This window comes from Silene latifolia, chromosome X (genome assembly GCF_048544455.1).
Source record: "Silene latifolia isolate original U9 population chromosome X, ASM4854445v1, whole genome shotgun sequence".
In the NCBI taxonomy this organism is placed as follows: Eukaryota; Viridiplantae; Streptophyta; class Magnoliopsida; order Caryophyllales; family Caryophyllaceae; genus Silene; species Silene latifolia.
In genome coordinates, this window is record NC_133537.1 from 330,990,554 (window position 1) to 331,009,021 (window position 18,468).

The 18,468-nt window shown below is 36.1% G+C and overlaps 1 protein-coding gene across 1 annotated transcript; it reads left to right on the plus strand.

Moving 5' to 3' along the window:
• The first annotated feature begins 4,515 nt into the window (after positions 1-4,515).
• LOC141620861 (uncharacterized) lies at positions 4,516-5,291 on the plus strand. The gene is made up of 2 exons (XM_074437620.1): positions 4,516-4,835; positions 4,982-5,291. Exons 1-2 carry the CDS (start codon positions 4,516-4,518, stop codon positions 5,289-5,291), a joined length of 630 nt encoding a protein of 209 aa, XP_074293721.1.
• The last annotated feature ends 13,177 nt before the right edge of the window (positions 5,292-18,468 follow it).

Sequence of the window (18,468 nt, forward strand, 5' to 3'; positions counted from 1 at the left end):
AGCCATGTGGGCCGTGACAGGTGCAGGGATAGTCACAGTGGCAGAGACCGTGGGCTGAGGTTGGCTGAGTGGTGAGGCAGCTGCCGTGGGAGGGGAGCTGACTGGTGAGGGAGGTGGTGTCGTTGGGGAAGAGGTAGACACGGCCAAATGGTGAATAGCATAAGGCGAGAGGGGAGCATCCAAAAAATTGTAAGTGGTAATGTCAGTTGAACTTAATTTAGCAAAGGGAAAATTTTGTTCATCAAAAATAACATGTCGACTAATAAAGATTTTACTAGAGGCGATGTCAAGACATATATAACCACGGTGATTTTTAGGATAGCCTAGAAAGACACATGGAGCAGTGCGCGGTTGCAATTTATGTATTGTGGTGGCTGGAATTAGCGGATAACATAAACAACCGAAAACCCGGAGATGACTATATATCGGAGGGCGATGATATAGAACTCGAAGTGGAGTGTCAAAATTAATAGGCTTACTAGGTAAAATATTCGTCAGATAAGTTGCCATATCGAGTGCATAATGCCAATATTTAACTGGAATGGACGCGTGAAATAAAATAGTGCGAATCATGTTATTAGTGGAACGAATTTTGCGTTCGGCTTTGCCATTTTGAGACGAAGTATGCGGGCAAGACAAGCGAAAAACTATTCCATGTGCAGCACAAAACGTTTTAAAAATACCGTTAACAAATTCCGTACCATTGTCACATTGAATTGATTTTATTTTGCGTTCAAATTGGGTTTGAATAAAGGCGTGAAACTGAACGAGACTAGCATTAACATGACTTTTCTTTGCGATTGGAAAAGTCCATAAAAAATTACTGTAATCGTCTAAAATTAATAAGTAATATTTATGACCATCAGAACTTAAGACAGGGGATGTCCAAAGATCACAATGAAGAATATCAAAGGGCATGTGAGTACTATAATTCGACATAGCAAAAGGAAGACGAATATGTTTACCTAGAGGACATGACTGACAAAATAATTTGCTAGACTTCAAATTACAATCAATCAATTTATTTTTCCTAAGGCTCGAAATAGTAGAATTTCCGGGATGACCTAAACGATCATGCCAAAGTGACGACGCTGCTAAGCCAACGAAATTGGTTGAAAGCGGTGTAGTATTGGTGCCGGAAATAGGATAGAGGTTGCCCCGACTATTACACCTCATGAGGCGTGTCCCCGTCCGCAAATCCTTCACACAAAAACCAAAAGGGTCAAATTCAATAGTGACGTGATTATCAGTAGTGAATTTTCGGACCGAAATTAAATTTTTGACTAATTGTGGAGAATAAAGAACATTTTTAAGGACAAGAGGGGGGTGGGGTTCGGGTAGTATGGACTGGCCGTAGCCTTTAACAGGGATGGATTGGCCATTTCCGACGACGATACCGTTAAAAATACTCGAATTAACAAAAGACGAGAGTTTACCTTGGTCCGACGTCATATGTGAAGTTGCACCAGTATCCATCATCCAAGGGTCCACAGGTCCGAGTCCCAAAGTATACATTGCAGCGGCAATATCTGTTGGAGACGGTCCCTCTGCCGTGTAAGCCCGAGCCGGTCGTGGACCAAGAATACCCGGTTGTCCACGACCTTGAGCAGGAGGTCGAGCCCACGGACCAGCATGATACGGGCATGGAGGGTAGCCCCAAGGAGAGGAGGGCCACTGCCATGACCCGTAACCAGCGGGCCACTGCATTTGCGCGGGTTGAACAGTAGCAGGTGGCGTGGCAGAGGCGGTAATAGGAGCAGCGACAGGAGTTTGAGTCTTTCCTTTGCCACCCTTACCCTTCTTCTTCCCGTTACCACGAGTGCCCTTGCCATTGTTGGTACCCGAATTCCTAGAAGAACTGTCGCCGTCACTGTCATTTGATCCCTTCGCATACATGGCCGCACTACCAGTAGCGGCTTGTTTCGCGAAACTCGCCTCCTCCAAGGTTATCATCGAGCGTGCTTGATAAAATTGGGGAAGCGGGTCACGTTGACGAATGATTGAACCAACATTCTGATAAGCCTCGGTGAGACCGGAAACCAATTGGAGAACCAATCGACTATTAGAAACCGGAGCCCCTAGATTCTTCAACTGATCCGTTAAAGACTTGAGGCGTTGACAATATGCCGAAGCCGATGAGAAGTCAGACATCTCAACGTGAGAGAACTCTTGCTCGAGGGTGACCGCGCGCGAGTTTTTGTTATCTTGGAAAATATCAGCGATACGATTCCATGTATCCATGGCGGTGGAATCAGATTCGATGATGGTTTCCAAGAGATCAGTGGTTATGGTAGAGTAAATCCACTGAAGGACCGTTGCATCGAGGGTTTCCCATTGTTCCTTCTCATCGTCCGTAACCGGAGCTTTTGATGCACCAGATTTCGGTTTGATGATATGATGAAGCACACGGTTTGATTTCGCGTGATTCGTGAATAGGGCAACCCATAACGGGTATTGGTCATTCTCCAATCCCAATTTGACCGAGATGTGATTGGAGATGTTGGTGACGGCGAAAGCCGGATGAAAAGGCGATTTTCCAGGGGCCATTAGAGTGACGAGAGGTCTGAGAGACGTGAGGTCGAGAGATGGCGGCTGGGTAATCGAGAAAGAGCGGAAGCGATATTAAGAATTAGATTCCTGATACCATGAAAGAGATTAATCGGTGCCTTGTATTGAATTAATCTTTCTGGTTAAATACACTTAGGTTACGCTACAAATTAGGTAACGGAATATTAGCGACTAATTACAAACTATTAATTAGGAAACTAAATAATTACATTATTTACTAATATTCTATCAGCCTGTGTACTGTTTCAGTATCGAACGAGAACTATCATTTCGCTTTAAAGTTTAATTTTTTTAAAAGGGTACTTAATTCACCCCCTCCCCCTCTTAAGTACCGGATCGATAAACTCAATAATTGCTATATGCTTCATCGGAAACTTCAATGCGTAAGAATAAGCATAAGTTTTTGTAGCTAAACTAATAATCTTATTTTTATTGTAATAACTTATTTAACAAAAAATAGTTTCTCCTACATGGGCAATTTTATCAAGAGTAAAAATGTAAAAAAATATATTTTAAATAGATATGGTGTAACTTCAAACGAATATGGCGTAATTTTAAGCGGATATACTGTAATTTCAAGTAAAAAAATTTTTATAATAACTTGTTTCACAAAAAATAGTTTCTCCTACATGGTCAATTTTACTCAAAGTAAAAATGTAAAAAATTATATTTTACCTAGATATGGTGTAACTTCAAACGAATATGGTGTAATTTAAGTGGATATAGTGTAATTTCAAGTAAGATATGTTGTAACTTTAAGAAACTTTAATTTATACTGTGTAATTTCAAGTAAGATATTTTAGCATAAGAGGTTGTAAAAGCATATTATAAATAGTAGATTTCATCAAAAGATCTGACCAGCATATTTAAATCAGCAGAACTAGTTTAAGTGTTTAGTAATTAACAAAATAGAACTAGCGGATTGTTACTCTTCTTTGTAAAATGGAGTAAATTTTTTCTATTTTAGAATATATTAACCAATATGTTGTGGTAAGCATCATGTTGCAAAAAAACATTTTGACCCTAAATATGATGCTAAAAGCTTTGAATATGCTAAAAAGCCTCCAATATACCGTTTACCAACCACCTCAACGGTGTAACTTTAAACGAATATGGTATAAAGTTTTTCCTAATCCTCTGAATAATTTTTTTTCTCGTGGCCAAGTAAAATTACGCCACGAATTACAAATTCTCGTGGCTTAATGTGTGGTAGAAGTGTCAATTTATTGTGATGAATCGATCATCCGACTCTTTCTTACTCTTCTCTTAAATATGTTGCACCAAATCATCAATTCTTGTGTTTTTAGGAAAAACTTCTTTTCAACATGAGCAAGGGCACTAGTTTGATTCTTTGCTAATTGTGAGATGGTGATGCTCAAACTAAAAATATTGTAGTAATCATCAGTCAATTCATATTATAGCACATCCAACATTCTCCTAAAATAACAACAATCATCGAAACGTATGAATAATATAGTTAAGAAGTTGTTATAACAACCTCTAGTAGATATTTGTCAATTAGTTGGCTGAGTGACTAACATTGTATATAAAGAAATGGTGTACAGTTGACATTTTAAGTTAATGAAAAATACCTTTTATTTACGTCTTTCTCTCACTAGAATTTATTTACCCTTTCATTTTCTCTCACTACAAACAACAGTTTAAGCTCCTTCAATGGCTTTTGCACCTTCATATCTCTAATTTCACATGGTATCAGAGCAGGAATCTCCTGACTCTTGATCCTGTGTCATCGATTTCGCAGTTTACTTGTTGTTTTTGTCCGATTTAATTTTTTCCCCAATTTTTAGGGTTTACGATTTCGTTCGCTCTTCCGCATCGATTTTTCGCAACGATTTTTCGTTTTTTCTACATAAATCATCTCCAAAAGACAAATAATTTTTTCTTACATCATTCTTCACATCAATTCCTTCATTTTCCTTCGCAATAATGTCTGAATCGCAAGAATCCGATGTCAACGGTGGTTATCAGGATCAATACGATGATCCTCTCTTCCTTTCGAATTCCGATTATCCTTCAATGAAGCTCGTTAACTCTCTGTTTAACGGAAATAATTTTCTCAACTGGAGTCGTGGTGTTGTTATGGCGCTTGGAACTAAAAACAAGCAAGGCTTCCTTGACGGTTCAACGGCGATGCCTGGTTTGACCTCGTCGACGTTTCAGAAATGGTTTCGCGCCGATCATATGGTTCGCTGCTGGATCCTTAACGCCTTAGCTCCAGAAATTAAGCAAGGGTTCATGAGCGCTAAGTCTGCAAAGCGTCTTTAGGAGACATTAATTAGATGTACGGTCAGTCCAATGCTCCCTTACTTTTTCAGTTAAAAAAGGAATTAAAGAACACATCTCAGGCTGCTGATCAGTCAGTTGTGGAGTATTATAACAAGTTAAAGTGAAGCTGGGATGATATTGAGGATCTTGAGATGTTTCCTGACTGTACTCATGGCGTTTTGGCAAAGTGTTCGTGTAGTTTTCTGAAGAAAATTCTTGAAATCGTGACTAGGGAGAAGGTTATGACTTTTCTGATGGGACTAGACAGTGAATATGAGCATCTGAAGACAAATATCATGTCTATGGACCCCTTACGGCCTAATCTCACCAAGGCATACTCCCTGGTTCAGCAGATTGAAAGACAGAAGCGGCTTTCAAGGTCTGCTCATGATCATGCTGAATCTAGTGCAATGGCTGTCAACAGGAAACCTTTTTAGAAGAATTGGAATAAGCAATCGGTTCCTGAGAGAAATCCTTGGAATGTTTGGACACGAGATGGAAAAAAACCTAAGAAGGACAAAGAATCCAGATGGTGTGATCATTGTACAAAATCTGGACACACCAGAAATTCTTGTTTTGAGCTATTTCCAGAGAAAAGGAAGGAGTGTATGGCTAGAATGGCAACTGTTGCTGCAAACAATGCTGAAGCCTATACCAATGATGATAATCCGCTGATCTTTGGTACTGACATTAATATTGATCCTAAGGTTGTTGCAGCGATCTATCAACAGATAATTCATATGCAGCAAAGCAGGCAGGCACCCTCACAAGACAGCACCAATCAAACCGCAGCAATTAACTTTGCAGCTGTCAATTTTGCAGGTACCTCTCTGGTTACCAATGCTTCTTCTTCTTGCTCAATTTTTAATCAACATACCTGGATCATTGATTCAGGGGCCACGGATCACATGAGTTCATTGCTGCATCTATTCTTTAATAAAAGAACCTTAACTAAATCTATAATAGTAGGTTTACCTGATGGGTCCAGTAAATCAGTTAGTGTTATTGGAGATATTCAGTTGATGCCAGGGCTTGTTTTGCATCATGTTCTCTATATCTCTGATTTTAAACACAATCTCCTATCTGTTGGAAAACTATTGTCCACAATTGGTTTACTGATAAACTTTGATGTGGACAAATGTGCTATACATGACCCTCTCCATAAGCTCACTCTTGCTGTTGGGAGGAGGGAAGATGGCCTGTACAAGCTGAAGTTCTTGAATATTACTGCTAAGGCAGTTTTTCCTTCTAGCATAAATAAAAGTCCATGTTTTTCTTCAAATGTGTGTGCTTGTAAACCTAGTATTAAGTGTAGTACTAAGATGCACTTACTTCATGCAAGATTGGGTCATAGCTCTTTGTCTAAGATACAACATATAGATATTCTTGATTTTAATGATGTGAACAAGTTTGAATGTGAGACCTGTGTACTTGCTAAGATGCATCAATTACCTTTTGAAAGAAGCAATTCTAGAGCTTTACATTTGTTTGATCTTATCCATATAGATTTATGGGGGCCATACAAAAGGCCAACCATAACTGGCGCTCATTACTTTTTTATCATTGTAGATGACCATAGTAGGGTCACTTGGACCTTCCTGTTAAAAGACAAAATACAAGCCACTGAGGCTATCAAACATTTTATATTACAAGTTCAAACACAATATAGTTGTCAAGTTAGGGTTATGAGAAGTGACAATGGGACAGAGGTTGTGCAAAAGGGATGTGATCATTTCTTTTTGTCACAAGTCATTATTCATCAAAAGAGTGCACCTGGAGTTCCACAACAGAATGGTAGGGTTGAGAGAAAGCATAGACATTTGGTGGAAACTGCAAGGGCACTTCTGTTATTTGCTAATCTACCTAAGAAATTTTGGGGTGAATGTTTGTTGCCTGCTACACACATTATTAATAAGCTTCCCAGTCCTGTTTTGTCTTGGAAATGCCCTTCAGAAGTTTTACTCAAGAAGGCATGTACTTATGATGAGCTGAAAGTTGTGGGATGTCTGTGTTTTGCTCTTACACCCTCACATTCAAGGAATAAGTTTGATCCAAAAGGAAAGAAATGTATTTTTTGGGCTATCCTTTTGGTAAAAAAGCATACAAACTCTATGATCTTCATACTCAGAAAATAATCATAAGCAGAGATGCGGTCTTCCATGAGACAATGTTCCCTTTTAGGACTTCTCCTCCTCATTCTGTTGAATCCGCAAGTTCTGATTCACCTTCATTCCAGATGTTTCCTTTACATCCTTGTGAAGATAATACTCTTTCACCTCTTATCATACGTCAAAATACTCACCTGTCCAGTGGTTCCAGCAGTGGTACAACTGCTGGGGATGTTGTAGCTGCTTCTGATCCTTTTACTGATGTTTCAGCTAACCTCACATAATAATTCCCCAGGTCCTTCTATTCAGCAATCTGCTATTGTTACTACCCAGGTTATTAACCCTTTCCCAAGGATTTCTACAAGACCTGTTCAAGTCTCTTCAAAACTGAGAGATTTTGTCTGTCCAATTTTGCCTCACAAAACATTAGTTCCAAATAGCTCAAACACTCCAAATACATCTACAACATCCTCTTCTTTGTCTGCTTCTACATCACCTCAGTCTTCAAATGTTTTTGAGCCATCCAGTTACCATCAGGCCAAAAATGATCCTCATTGGGTTATTGCCATGGAAAAGGAATTACAAGCACTAGAAGCAAATGACATCTGGGAAATCACACAGTTGCCTATGGGTTTTAAAGCCATAGGGTGTATAAGCTGAAGATGAAACCTGATGGATCCATTGATAGGTATAAAGCACGGTTAATGGCCAAAGGCTACAACTAAGTTGAAGGGAAGGATTATAAGTCTACTTTCAGTCCAGTAGCTAAATTCACTACTGTTAGGGTTTTGATGGCACTTAAAACAACGAAGAGTTGGCCAATTCATCAATTGGATATCAACAATGCATTCTTGCATGGTTATCTTGATGAAGAGATATACATGGCTCCCCCTGAGGGATATAAAGGTTTACCAGATGGTCAAGTATGCAAATTGAAATGTTCCTTATATGGTTTAAAGCAAGCCTCAAGACAATGGAATCTTGAACTCACTAAGTTGCTTATAAACCAGGGCTTTGTTCAATCAAAGAATGATTACTTACTCTTCCTCAAGAATTCTAATCAGTTATTTACTGCAGTTTTGGTCGATGTGAACGACCTACTCATTACTGGAATGATGATGCCACTATATCAGTCCTAAAACATGCTCTAGATCATGCCTTTACAATCAAAGATCTAGGCCTTGTCAAATATTTCCTTGGATTGGAAATTGATAGATCATCTGATGGTTTGTCTCTATGTCAACACAAGTATGTTACCGGTATTCTCTAAAGTAATGGATTGACTGACTGTAAACCGGCCTCTTTTCCTTTGCCAAGTGGTTTACAACTGTCCACTGACGAAGGAGAGCTCTTGTCTGACCCAGAACAGTATAGAAGGCTTGTTGGAAGGTTATTATATCTTAACCTTACAAGGTCTAATATCTCCTTTGCTGTCCAACACCTAAGCCAATTTCTTAGTACTCCTCGACAGCCACATTTTCAAGCAGCTCTCCATGTTATACGTTATCTTAAGGGCACTGTGCATGCTGCCTTATTCTATCCTGTAGATACTCACCTCAGCCTACGTGCCTATACCAATGCAGACTGGGGTACCTGTTCTTTTAGTTGCTTTTATGTGACCGGACAATGCATTTTTCTTGGAAATTCTCTTGTTTCTTGGAAGACGAAGAAGCAAAAGACAGTTTCTAAATCTTCAACAGAGTTATAATACAGAGCCATGTCTTACACCTCAAGTGAGATTGTTTGGTTGCATCGTCTTCTACAGGACTTTCATTGTAACACCCGCGAATTTCTCATTTTGACATTTAAAATTTATTAAACCATTTGATTACTTTATTTTATATTTTTGAATTATTCAATTTAACTAGTGTTAATTCAAAACACGATTTTTATAAAGGTAATATATAAAAGCTCATTTATATAAAAATACGTATTAATAAATTATATTCTTAAGGCATAATTTACATAAAAATATATGTATACATATTTTTGGTCGAACAATAATGGTGGCAATAATAATAATAATTTCCGTCTTAATTTCCGTCTAACTTAGACCGTCACATTTCAATTGGGAATCTTATCTAAACACGGACCAACCGTATGTCGACAACACATACCCCCTATCCACCCCACACTCTACCTTTATATTATTATTATTATATATTATTATTATACTAGGTAGTATCCCGCGCTTCGCGCGGCCTATTTTATTATTTTATTATTTTAATTGAAGAAAAATATTACTCCGTATAATTCATATATAATCTTTAATACTTTTTACTTAGAAATAAAAATAAATTATTTTTTCTCAAATTTAATTTTTTTTAGGTTTAACTTCAATCTTTTAAAATAAAATACATACAATTTTAATTATTAAAATTAATAAGTGATAATTAATTATACATGATCAATGTTTTATAAATAAATTTGTTACTTATCTAATATCATATTAATTAAAATAAAATTTGTTCGAATAACGCAACGATGAATATTGAGTTCTCACATTATATTATTTAACGATACATTATGTCCCGAATTAGTTAATATTTGTTCAAAATGATGTGAATATAATTTTATGTAATTTATATTTTTTTTATGAATAACGTGTGATATTTATGTATCAAACATATAGCGTCCAAACTCAGCTTATTCAATTCTTTTGATTGTGTGCTGCAAGTGCTATGTGTCGAACATATCTATAAGAAATTCACACCTTTTATTTTTTAAACAACTATCAATTATATTATTTTTCTACAATGATGTTTAATAAAATAGGTTGAACTTTCTCAAATATTTTTTTTTTAGGTTTAACTTCAAAGTATTTAAAAGAAAACATATAAAATATTTAACTAAAAGTAATATTTAGTTAGTCATAATCAATATTTTATACTTGACGCATACATATTTAATTGAAGATATTAAAGAAAAATGTAACGTATTTTCTACTTTTTCATAGTGTTTATAATATTATATTACTTAATAATCATTACTTTTATTTTCGGGAAAGTGGTGATTGACCCCCATAACTTTGTCCAATTGTGAAATTAACCCCCATAACTTTCAATTAGAGTAATTTGACCCCATAACTTACTTAATAAGTGAAATTAAACCCCTTTATCAAAATCTCACGATAAATTCAATTTATCATATCAAAAAAGTAAAAATGGTTATGTTTTTATGAAAAATACAAAATAAAAGTTTACAAAAAATTAATTAAAAAAAAGCATAAATTAGATAAAAAATTAAAAATACTTTACGATAATCAAACAATTATTATTTTTATATAAAGTACATATTTTTCAACTTTTTTTTACAATTTTTGTAAAAAAATTTCAATTGCAAAATATTTTGTTAGGTAGTTGTGTTAAAATCAAAAGTCGGAATAAAAGATTTTCATGACAAAAAATATAAACAATATAATAAAAGGGCAAACCAATATTCAAAATACTCTATTTTTCAACATTTCAAAAAAATTCACAAAAAATTGTTAATTGTTTTTTTTTTTTCAAAAAATCATACCGAATTACATACGTATGTAAAAAAAATTGAAAAAATATTTTGCAATTGAATTTTTGTTACAAAAATTGCAAAAATAAGTTGAAAAATCTGTGCTTTATATAAAAATAATAAATTGATTGATTTTTGTAAAGTATTTTAAATTTTTTCTATCTAATTTATGCTATTTTTTTTTTGTATTTTCATAAAAACATAACCATTTTTATTTTTTTGATATGATAAATTGAATTTCTCGTGAGATTTTGATAAAGGGGTTTAATTTCACTTATTATGTAAGTTATGGGGCCAAATTACTCCAATTGAAAGTTGTGGGGTTAATTTCACAATTGCACAAAGTTATGGGGGTCAATCACCACTTCCCCGCTTTTATTTTGATTATTTAAATGTACTCGCGATCAATGTTTTACTGTGTAGATACATACTCTTTATCACACTATTTAAACCTATCAAACTCTCACATGTATTCAGTTTCTCGCAATATAATTTTTTTCATTCTCACACTATAAAAACTTATCTCTTAGTAGTTTTCTTTAAGTTCTATTTTTAATAAATATAATGATTCTCCCAAGTATATTTTTCTTACCGAATTTAATGGTCTAAGTTTTATAACTTTCTCAAAATGTTTTTTTACGTAAATGTAAAATATCAAAATATTTTAATAAATATAATCAAAATTATACACAATTAAAAGCATTTTTTTGCAATGAACGTAATTATTTACATTGTAGAATTTTTTATCAAAATAATTTTTTACTAAATTTAGAATCAAATTACCGTTTTTTTATGTAATTTTATAATAAATTTATTAAACTATAATTAATATTTTGATGAGATTTATACAACATTTATTATGCTCATATTAAATGATTAGCTGTTATTAATGCTTGTTATTAAGGCTGTATAGGACACGTGGCGCATCCCCAAATGTTTCAACCCAATTTTTTTATATATATATATATATATATATATATATATATATATATATATATATATATATATATATATATATATATATATATATATATTATTATTATTATTATTATTAATTATATATTATTATTGTTGTGGTTGTGGTTGCGGTTGACCGTGTCCCACCTCCCCTCACTTCTTTCTCTTCTTCCTGCAAACAACGAAAACACAGCAGCAGCAACAATGAACAGCGAACTCCATACTCCATTTCCGTCAACCTTCCAACCCCGATCCCGCCTCCGTCTCTCGACCAAAATTCACCATTCTCTTCCTCTTTCCTTCCTCATTCTTTTAAGGTAAGAAAGTTTCAGTTTTGACTGAGTTTTCGAAAATGTCGCCTTAAGATAACTTAGTTTTATGACTCATATAACTCGCTTTTTCTCCTTTTAGTTGAAGACCCGAGAGCAGCTCGTACTTATGGACGTTTTCGCTCGGAAATTCGAGGAGCTAAGGTAACGGTGATAGGTTACTCGACAAATGTTGAAATTTCCGTCTTATGTGTTGTTTTAAATGCTCTTGCGTGATAAAATTTGGTTCTTTACCCTTTTCTTCTTGTATGGTAATTATTGTCTCAATTGGTGTTAGAATGGACTGTTTTGAGTCGCTTTGTGTGGGTCGTTTATGAACCGTGTGGGGTCTATTTTACTCGGGGTTGTTAATGGACTGTGCATATTGTTTCAGGATGGTTTACACGGGGCTTTGGGGGCTGATTGCAGGCCGTTTGGTCAGCCATGGTAGCGCGGTTGTGAGGGTAGAATGCAAGCTGGGTGTGGACTATTTTGAACTCCGTCTATTTCGAGCTCTGTCTGCTTGAGCTCTGTCTACTCGAGCTCTGTTTAAGACTCACTTAGATGGGTAGATGTCTATTCTGGGATGGGTAGATTAGGCTTTTGGGGACTATTTTTGTGCCCGCCTCGTTACATGATAAGTCCATCTTGTGTATGCCTTGAAGTCTCGTGTCAGAGTGCTCGACGTGGCCGTGTTCAACACAGTTGTCGTGACTGTTTTGCAGACTGTTGGCAGCCGCGTAAAAGTGTTTGGGTAGACTGTTTTGGGGCCGTCGTGGGTGGCTAAGGTAGTGTGCGTAAGTGGTTGATTTGAGTCGTATTTAATGGTTCCTTGGCGCAAGTTCGGGTTATTTGAAATAATTAAATTCCGTCTCATATTTTATATAACGTAATTCGTTAATATTGTTCGTTTACATATTATTTCAGTTGGGCTCACCACATTTCTTTTGTTGGACTTATATGATTGAATGGTTTGGGCCAATGTCATGTATTGTAGTAGGTTTATGAAGAAATCACTTGTGTGAGTTTCCATTTTAACCCGTAAATTTCACATAACGTAAATTATTCATTGCCGCTCATTTTATTTTATAGATTGGGTTCATTATAATTTATATGGGGAATTTACATACTTCCTTCTTTTGGGCTTGTTATGTTTTAAATGTTGGACTTCACATGATTACATGGTTGGACTTTGCATAATTAACTTGATGGATTTCTTGTGACTTCAAGTATTGGGTTTTTATAACTTGTTCGATGGGCTCATAAATGAGTCATGTGGGCGTGGTCACAACTTATTCCGTAATTTTCATATAACGTAAATTATTCATTATTGCTTACTATATTTTATTTAACCGGCATGTTAATTTATGAAGTAGAATATTTATTAATATAATACATGTATGAAATATTTATTATAAGTAGTTACTTGTAGTGATTCGTACTCTAGATAATGCCTAGTATTGTTTGGTTGTGAGAGTCTTGGTCCTATCGGATACTAGGGGTGAGCTATAAGCCCTCTAGTTGCGATATGATCGTTGTGATTGATGTTCCCATCCGTACTTATGGTGAGATGCAAGCCATAAGTATGAATGTGACATTAATAATCCCGTCCCATGTGCTTGTTTGTTGTATTTGGCCATGTTTAAAAGGTAACCGCTGAGCCAGATACTTGTTTGTTGTGCCTCGGACATGTTTTAAAGGTAACCTCTGAGTCGGGCACTTGTTTGTTGTATTTGGCCATGTTTTAAAGGTAACCGCTGAGCCAGATACTTGTTTGTTGTATTTGGCCATGTTTTAAAGGTAACCGCTGAGCCATATACTTGTTTGTTGTACCTCGGACATGTTTTAAAGGTAACCTCTGAGTCGGGTACTTGTTTGTTGTATTTGGCCATGTTTTAAAGGTAACCGCTGAGCCAGATACTTGTTTGTTGTACCTCGAACATGTTTTAAAGGTAACCTCTGAGTCGGGTACTTGTTTGTAGTATTTGGACATGTTTTAAAGGTAACCGATGAGCCAGATACTTTATGTGTTGTGCCTCGGACATGTTTTAAAGGTAACCTCTAAGTCGGGCACTTGTTTGTAGTATTTGGACATGTTTTAAAGGTAACCGCTGAGCCAAGGTACTTAAGGATTTGTGTCTCGGACAAGCTTTAAAGGTAGCCTCTGAGCCGGATGCTTTGCTTTATATGTGATGTTAGTAGTCCCATTTCGTGTATTGCATGTTATTTGGCTTTCAAAGTTCATGGCTAAGGTTTCCATTCACATGTATTATGATGTTAATCTTGTTTATCCGTGACATATGATATTCAATCGTGTTTATAGTTGTATTATCATTTTTGACATTTTGGTTGGATTGTCTCATATGTACGTACCATATGCCTTATCTATGATTGACTACGCATCTTTTAAATGTTAGTCTCATGTCTCAATGCTTGCATCAAATGGTTATATTTATGATGTTCTAATATGTTCTTGTTTATTTGTGTTTCGAAATTTTGTGGCTGGGAGAACCTTGAGTTACTCCCCACTGACTGTGGCGTTCATGTTTACATGAATGACAGGTTGTGAAGATGCTTACGTGGGGAAGACGTGTGGGCTAGCGAGAACTAAACCTTGGACTAGTAGTTGGTTTATTATGATTGCTTAGACTCGCCATTTATCATTTTGTCATTCGAGGGATATATTTTCCCTCACCTTTGACTATCGCGTTTGTATAATTTAACCTTTATTTTCCGCATTCTTTATTTATGTTTTAGATTTTAATGAACCCGCGCTTTAAACTTTAAAAGTTTCAAAATTTTCCTAAAATTTCGCACTTTATTATTGTAATTTTCTTGCCGTTATTGCGGGAGTTCACATTCATGTGGATATACCTCTGCCTATTCCTTTGTTTTGTGACAATAAGGCGGCTGAACACATTGCAGCCAATCCCGTGTTCCATGAACGCACCAAGCACTTGAATATTGATTGTCATTATGTAAGGGAGAAAGTTCAAGAAGGGTTTATCTCCACACACCATGTCTCTTCAGCATCCCAGTTAGCAGACATACTTACAAAGCCACTTAGGCAGCAACAACATCACTACTTAGCTCTCAAGCTGGGCGTTCAATTTGATGAGTTTCCCCCACGCCCACCTTGAGAGGGGGGTATGAAGAATATAGTTAGGAAGTTGTTATAACAACCTCTAGTAGATATTTGTCAATTAGTTGACTGAGTTGACTAACATTGTATATAAAGAAATGGTGTACAGTTGGCATTTTAAATTAATGAAAAATACCTTTTATTTACGTCTTTCTCTCACTAGAATTTACTTACCCTCTCATTTTCCCTCACTACAAACAATAGTTTAAGCTCCTTCAATGGCTTCCGCACCTTCATATCAATTCCAGATCTAAATTATATTTCTCATACTCTCCACCATAAATTTACCCGTGTATTTCCAAGGAGATGTCGAAGTTTGTTATGGTTATTAACGCGTCAAGTGATGCAGCGAGACAATACCTATGGATTAAAGAAACCAAAAGCATGTACGACAATGGCAGCAACAACAACAACAACAACAACAACAACAACAACAACAACAACAACAACAACAACAACAACAACAATAATTGGACACCGAAACTGGTTTGTCTTGTTGTAGCTATTGTGTTGTTTTTGGCATGGCACTAGCAACCGTCCTAATAGCAGTGCTAATGTATTCTCCTACCTTCAAACTCGAGCTTATCTCAGTAGACGTATCTTCCATGACAATCTCTAACAATGCAACTTCTGATATTCACGATTCCGTGTCAGCAAATCTAAAAGTAACACTTAACTTTCCGAACATCTATGGGGCACTAATGATGGTCGAACCTTTTCAAGTGTCGATTAAGTATGGCAATGAGTTACTTTCCTCGACAATGATGGATCCTTTCAACACAAGGTCCGACGAAAGTAAGATCATTCAATTAGACATAAACATTAGGGCTTCCCACCTCAAAGATGTGACGGTTGATTCAATGGCTAAAGATTTGGCCATAAACCAAGCTATAGAGTTCATATTAAATTTTTAGGGTCGATATTGGGTTAGGTCACCATCCAATAACAGAATGGACATTACCTATGAGGGTGTCAATGTCAATTTTCACCTGCAACTAACTTCACAACCGAAAGCATGACGATGGACCGTCAGCGCTCATGTGACATACGTACTTCTAAATCTAATTAACTTTATTATCTAGTTACAAATTAGTTGTCCATAAATTCTTAATGAGAGACCTCTTTCTTTCATATGAAAAGTAGTTACCATTTTTATTTAATTTTATCTTTTGCGTTTTAGTTTCGTTGATGTTAATGAGACCTCCTTTATATAAGAATAGTTACCATATTCATTTAATTTTATCTTTTACATTTTAGTTAGTTTTTAATGTATTTATTGTCTAAAAAAAACTTATATGAAACTATGTTATTTTTCAATTTCAGTCTACATATATATTATATTATTATTATTATTTGGTTAGTTTTTAGTGTATTTATTGTCTAAAAAATCTGTTCTAGTTTGATTTGGTTGAACTTGTGGTATCAGAATAGCAGTTGCATAATTCCTGAAATTACAGAATTCCATATGCAATTGTTTACCAACATCCGTATTACAGATTACAGAATTCAATGTGCAATGCTACGCCTCTCTTTCATGAGTTATTCTAATTTCGTGTAGATCATACCACCAAGTCATTTAGGTTGCAAATTTGCAATGATGGGATTTCGACCCCAGGAACTTTGTTCAAACATTTACGATTGTCTTCTCTTAGGCTGTCAGCAACATTTAGGACATGACAATGAAAGTATGAAACTTTGCAGGTTATTGATACATATATGAAGCCAAACTCTCTTCTAGCCTACTCAGATCATGTGTATAGGTAAATACACTAATACATCAGCTCTTAACTCTTTGTTTATGGCAAAAAAGCCTTAATAACTTTGAAGGGAAGAAGACAGTTCTAATGCACACCAAAAAACGTATCTGAATAGGAAAACGTATATTAATGACTGATATAGACCAAAAACAAGTATGTAAACAAATCTGAGACATGAGTATTACAATGACTGATATAGACCAAAACGAAGTATGTAAACAAATATAAGACGATCATTACAGTACATGCTATCTAAATTTTGGTTTTTTCTGAAAAAAGAAACAGAACAGAAGAACATCAGGTGAGAAAGCATCCTTGGCAGCTTATGTATGTAAGCGGTATAGCTATTAAGAAAACAATGAACGGTTAAAACTTATAGAACCGGCAAAGATAGAAGTCGTGGCGTGATAAGAATCACTGCCCTAAAGTTGAATTTGCCCCGCTCGATACACACGGCCTCTTGGCAACCAACCCCAAGGTTACACAACGTCCGAGTCTAAGGTGTACGACAAAGACTCAGATTGAGGACTAATAACAGAACGTTGCCAAAAATCAGCTATGGAAAGAGAGTGTAGAGTTTGGAGACAGATTGAGAAAAGAGAGAATAGTGTGGTGTGTGTGTTATGAAATGGTAGAAAAAGGGAGTATATATAAGAGATGTAGGAAGGATCCAGAAACCATAATAAAGTGTCTCGTAAATAGCTTTTATATATTTGCAAAATCAGTATTGTAAAGCACAAAGTCAGTACAGAAGACTGCACTTTCAGTTCAGGAAAAACGCAACAATCATATAAAAGACTGAGCAATCAGTTTCGGAAATTGTGCAAAAACAATATAGAGAATAAGTGATCGGACTTTCAAAAACGGCCTACGGCACGCACCGCAGGTGCTGAACCCGTGCCCGAGCCCGGCGTGGCGTGCGCGCACGCGTGTGTGGTGGTACGGTCCCTTTACTACTACATATCTAGTAGTCCAATACAAATGATCACTTATAACTATAATATTCTAACATATTTTATCAATGTGGGATTATTTTGAAGCAAAACTAAGCAATACTTCCAATAATCCCCGACATGATTCAAAAGAAGAAGAAGAGAAATAGCTTATTAAGGCAACGAAACGTAAGTCTTAAGATGACAATCCTGAGGAATTGAATTTTCACCTAGTGCATACAATTACCTGCTTCAGCCGTATCGAGTTGCTCTCGACATTGGACTCTCCATGGTGCTTTGTAACGGATAACTGCGCACAAACCTGCATTTGAATCTGTGTTCGTCCTCGCGAAATGTCATAAAGATGCCCCTCACATGCCTGGGATCTCGTGAACGCTCTAGAGGTCCTAAAACCTAAGAACCTCATAGGGGGTAGGGCATTTCCCCCACATTCACATAGGTAAGTCCATCAGGTTTGATTGTCACAAACCATCCTTAAGCAAGGACTACGGACTTATTAAGAGCTTAGCTCAACCTTCCTTACTTGACAGAAATAACACAATATATAAAAAGAATACTGCATCACTTTTATTAATATAGGAATGGTAGTAGTATTACAACATATGATTCTCGTGACTTCGTTTGACCCATTGAACTTGGTAAACCCAAGTGGAGGAGCTCCGTCACGATTCACTCCCAATAGGCTTTAAACTCATTCCTCGTGCTGACTCCAGCACTAATTTTCTGTAGAGGCCTTTCGTGAGAGGATCCGCAATATTCCTCTCCGATTTTACATAATCCAGTGATATCACATTATTTCTGATCAGATTCCTCATTATAACATGTCTCAAGCGTATATGTCTCCTCTTTCCGTTGTAAGCTTGATTGTCAGCCACGCCAATG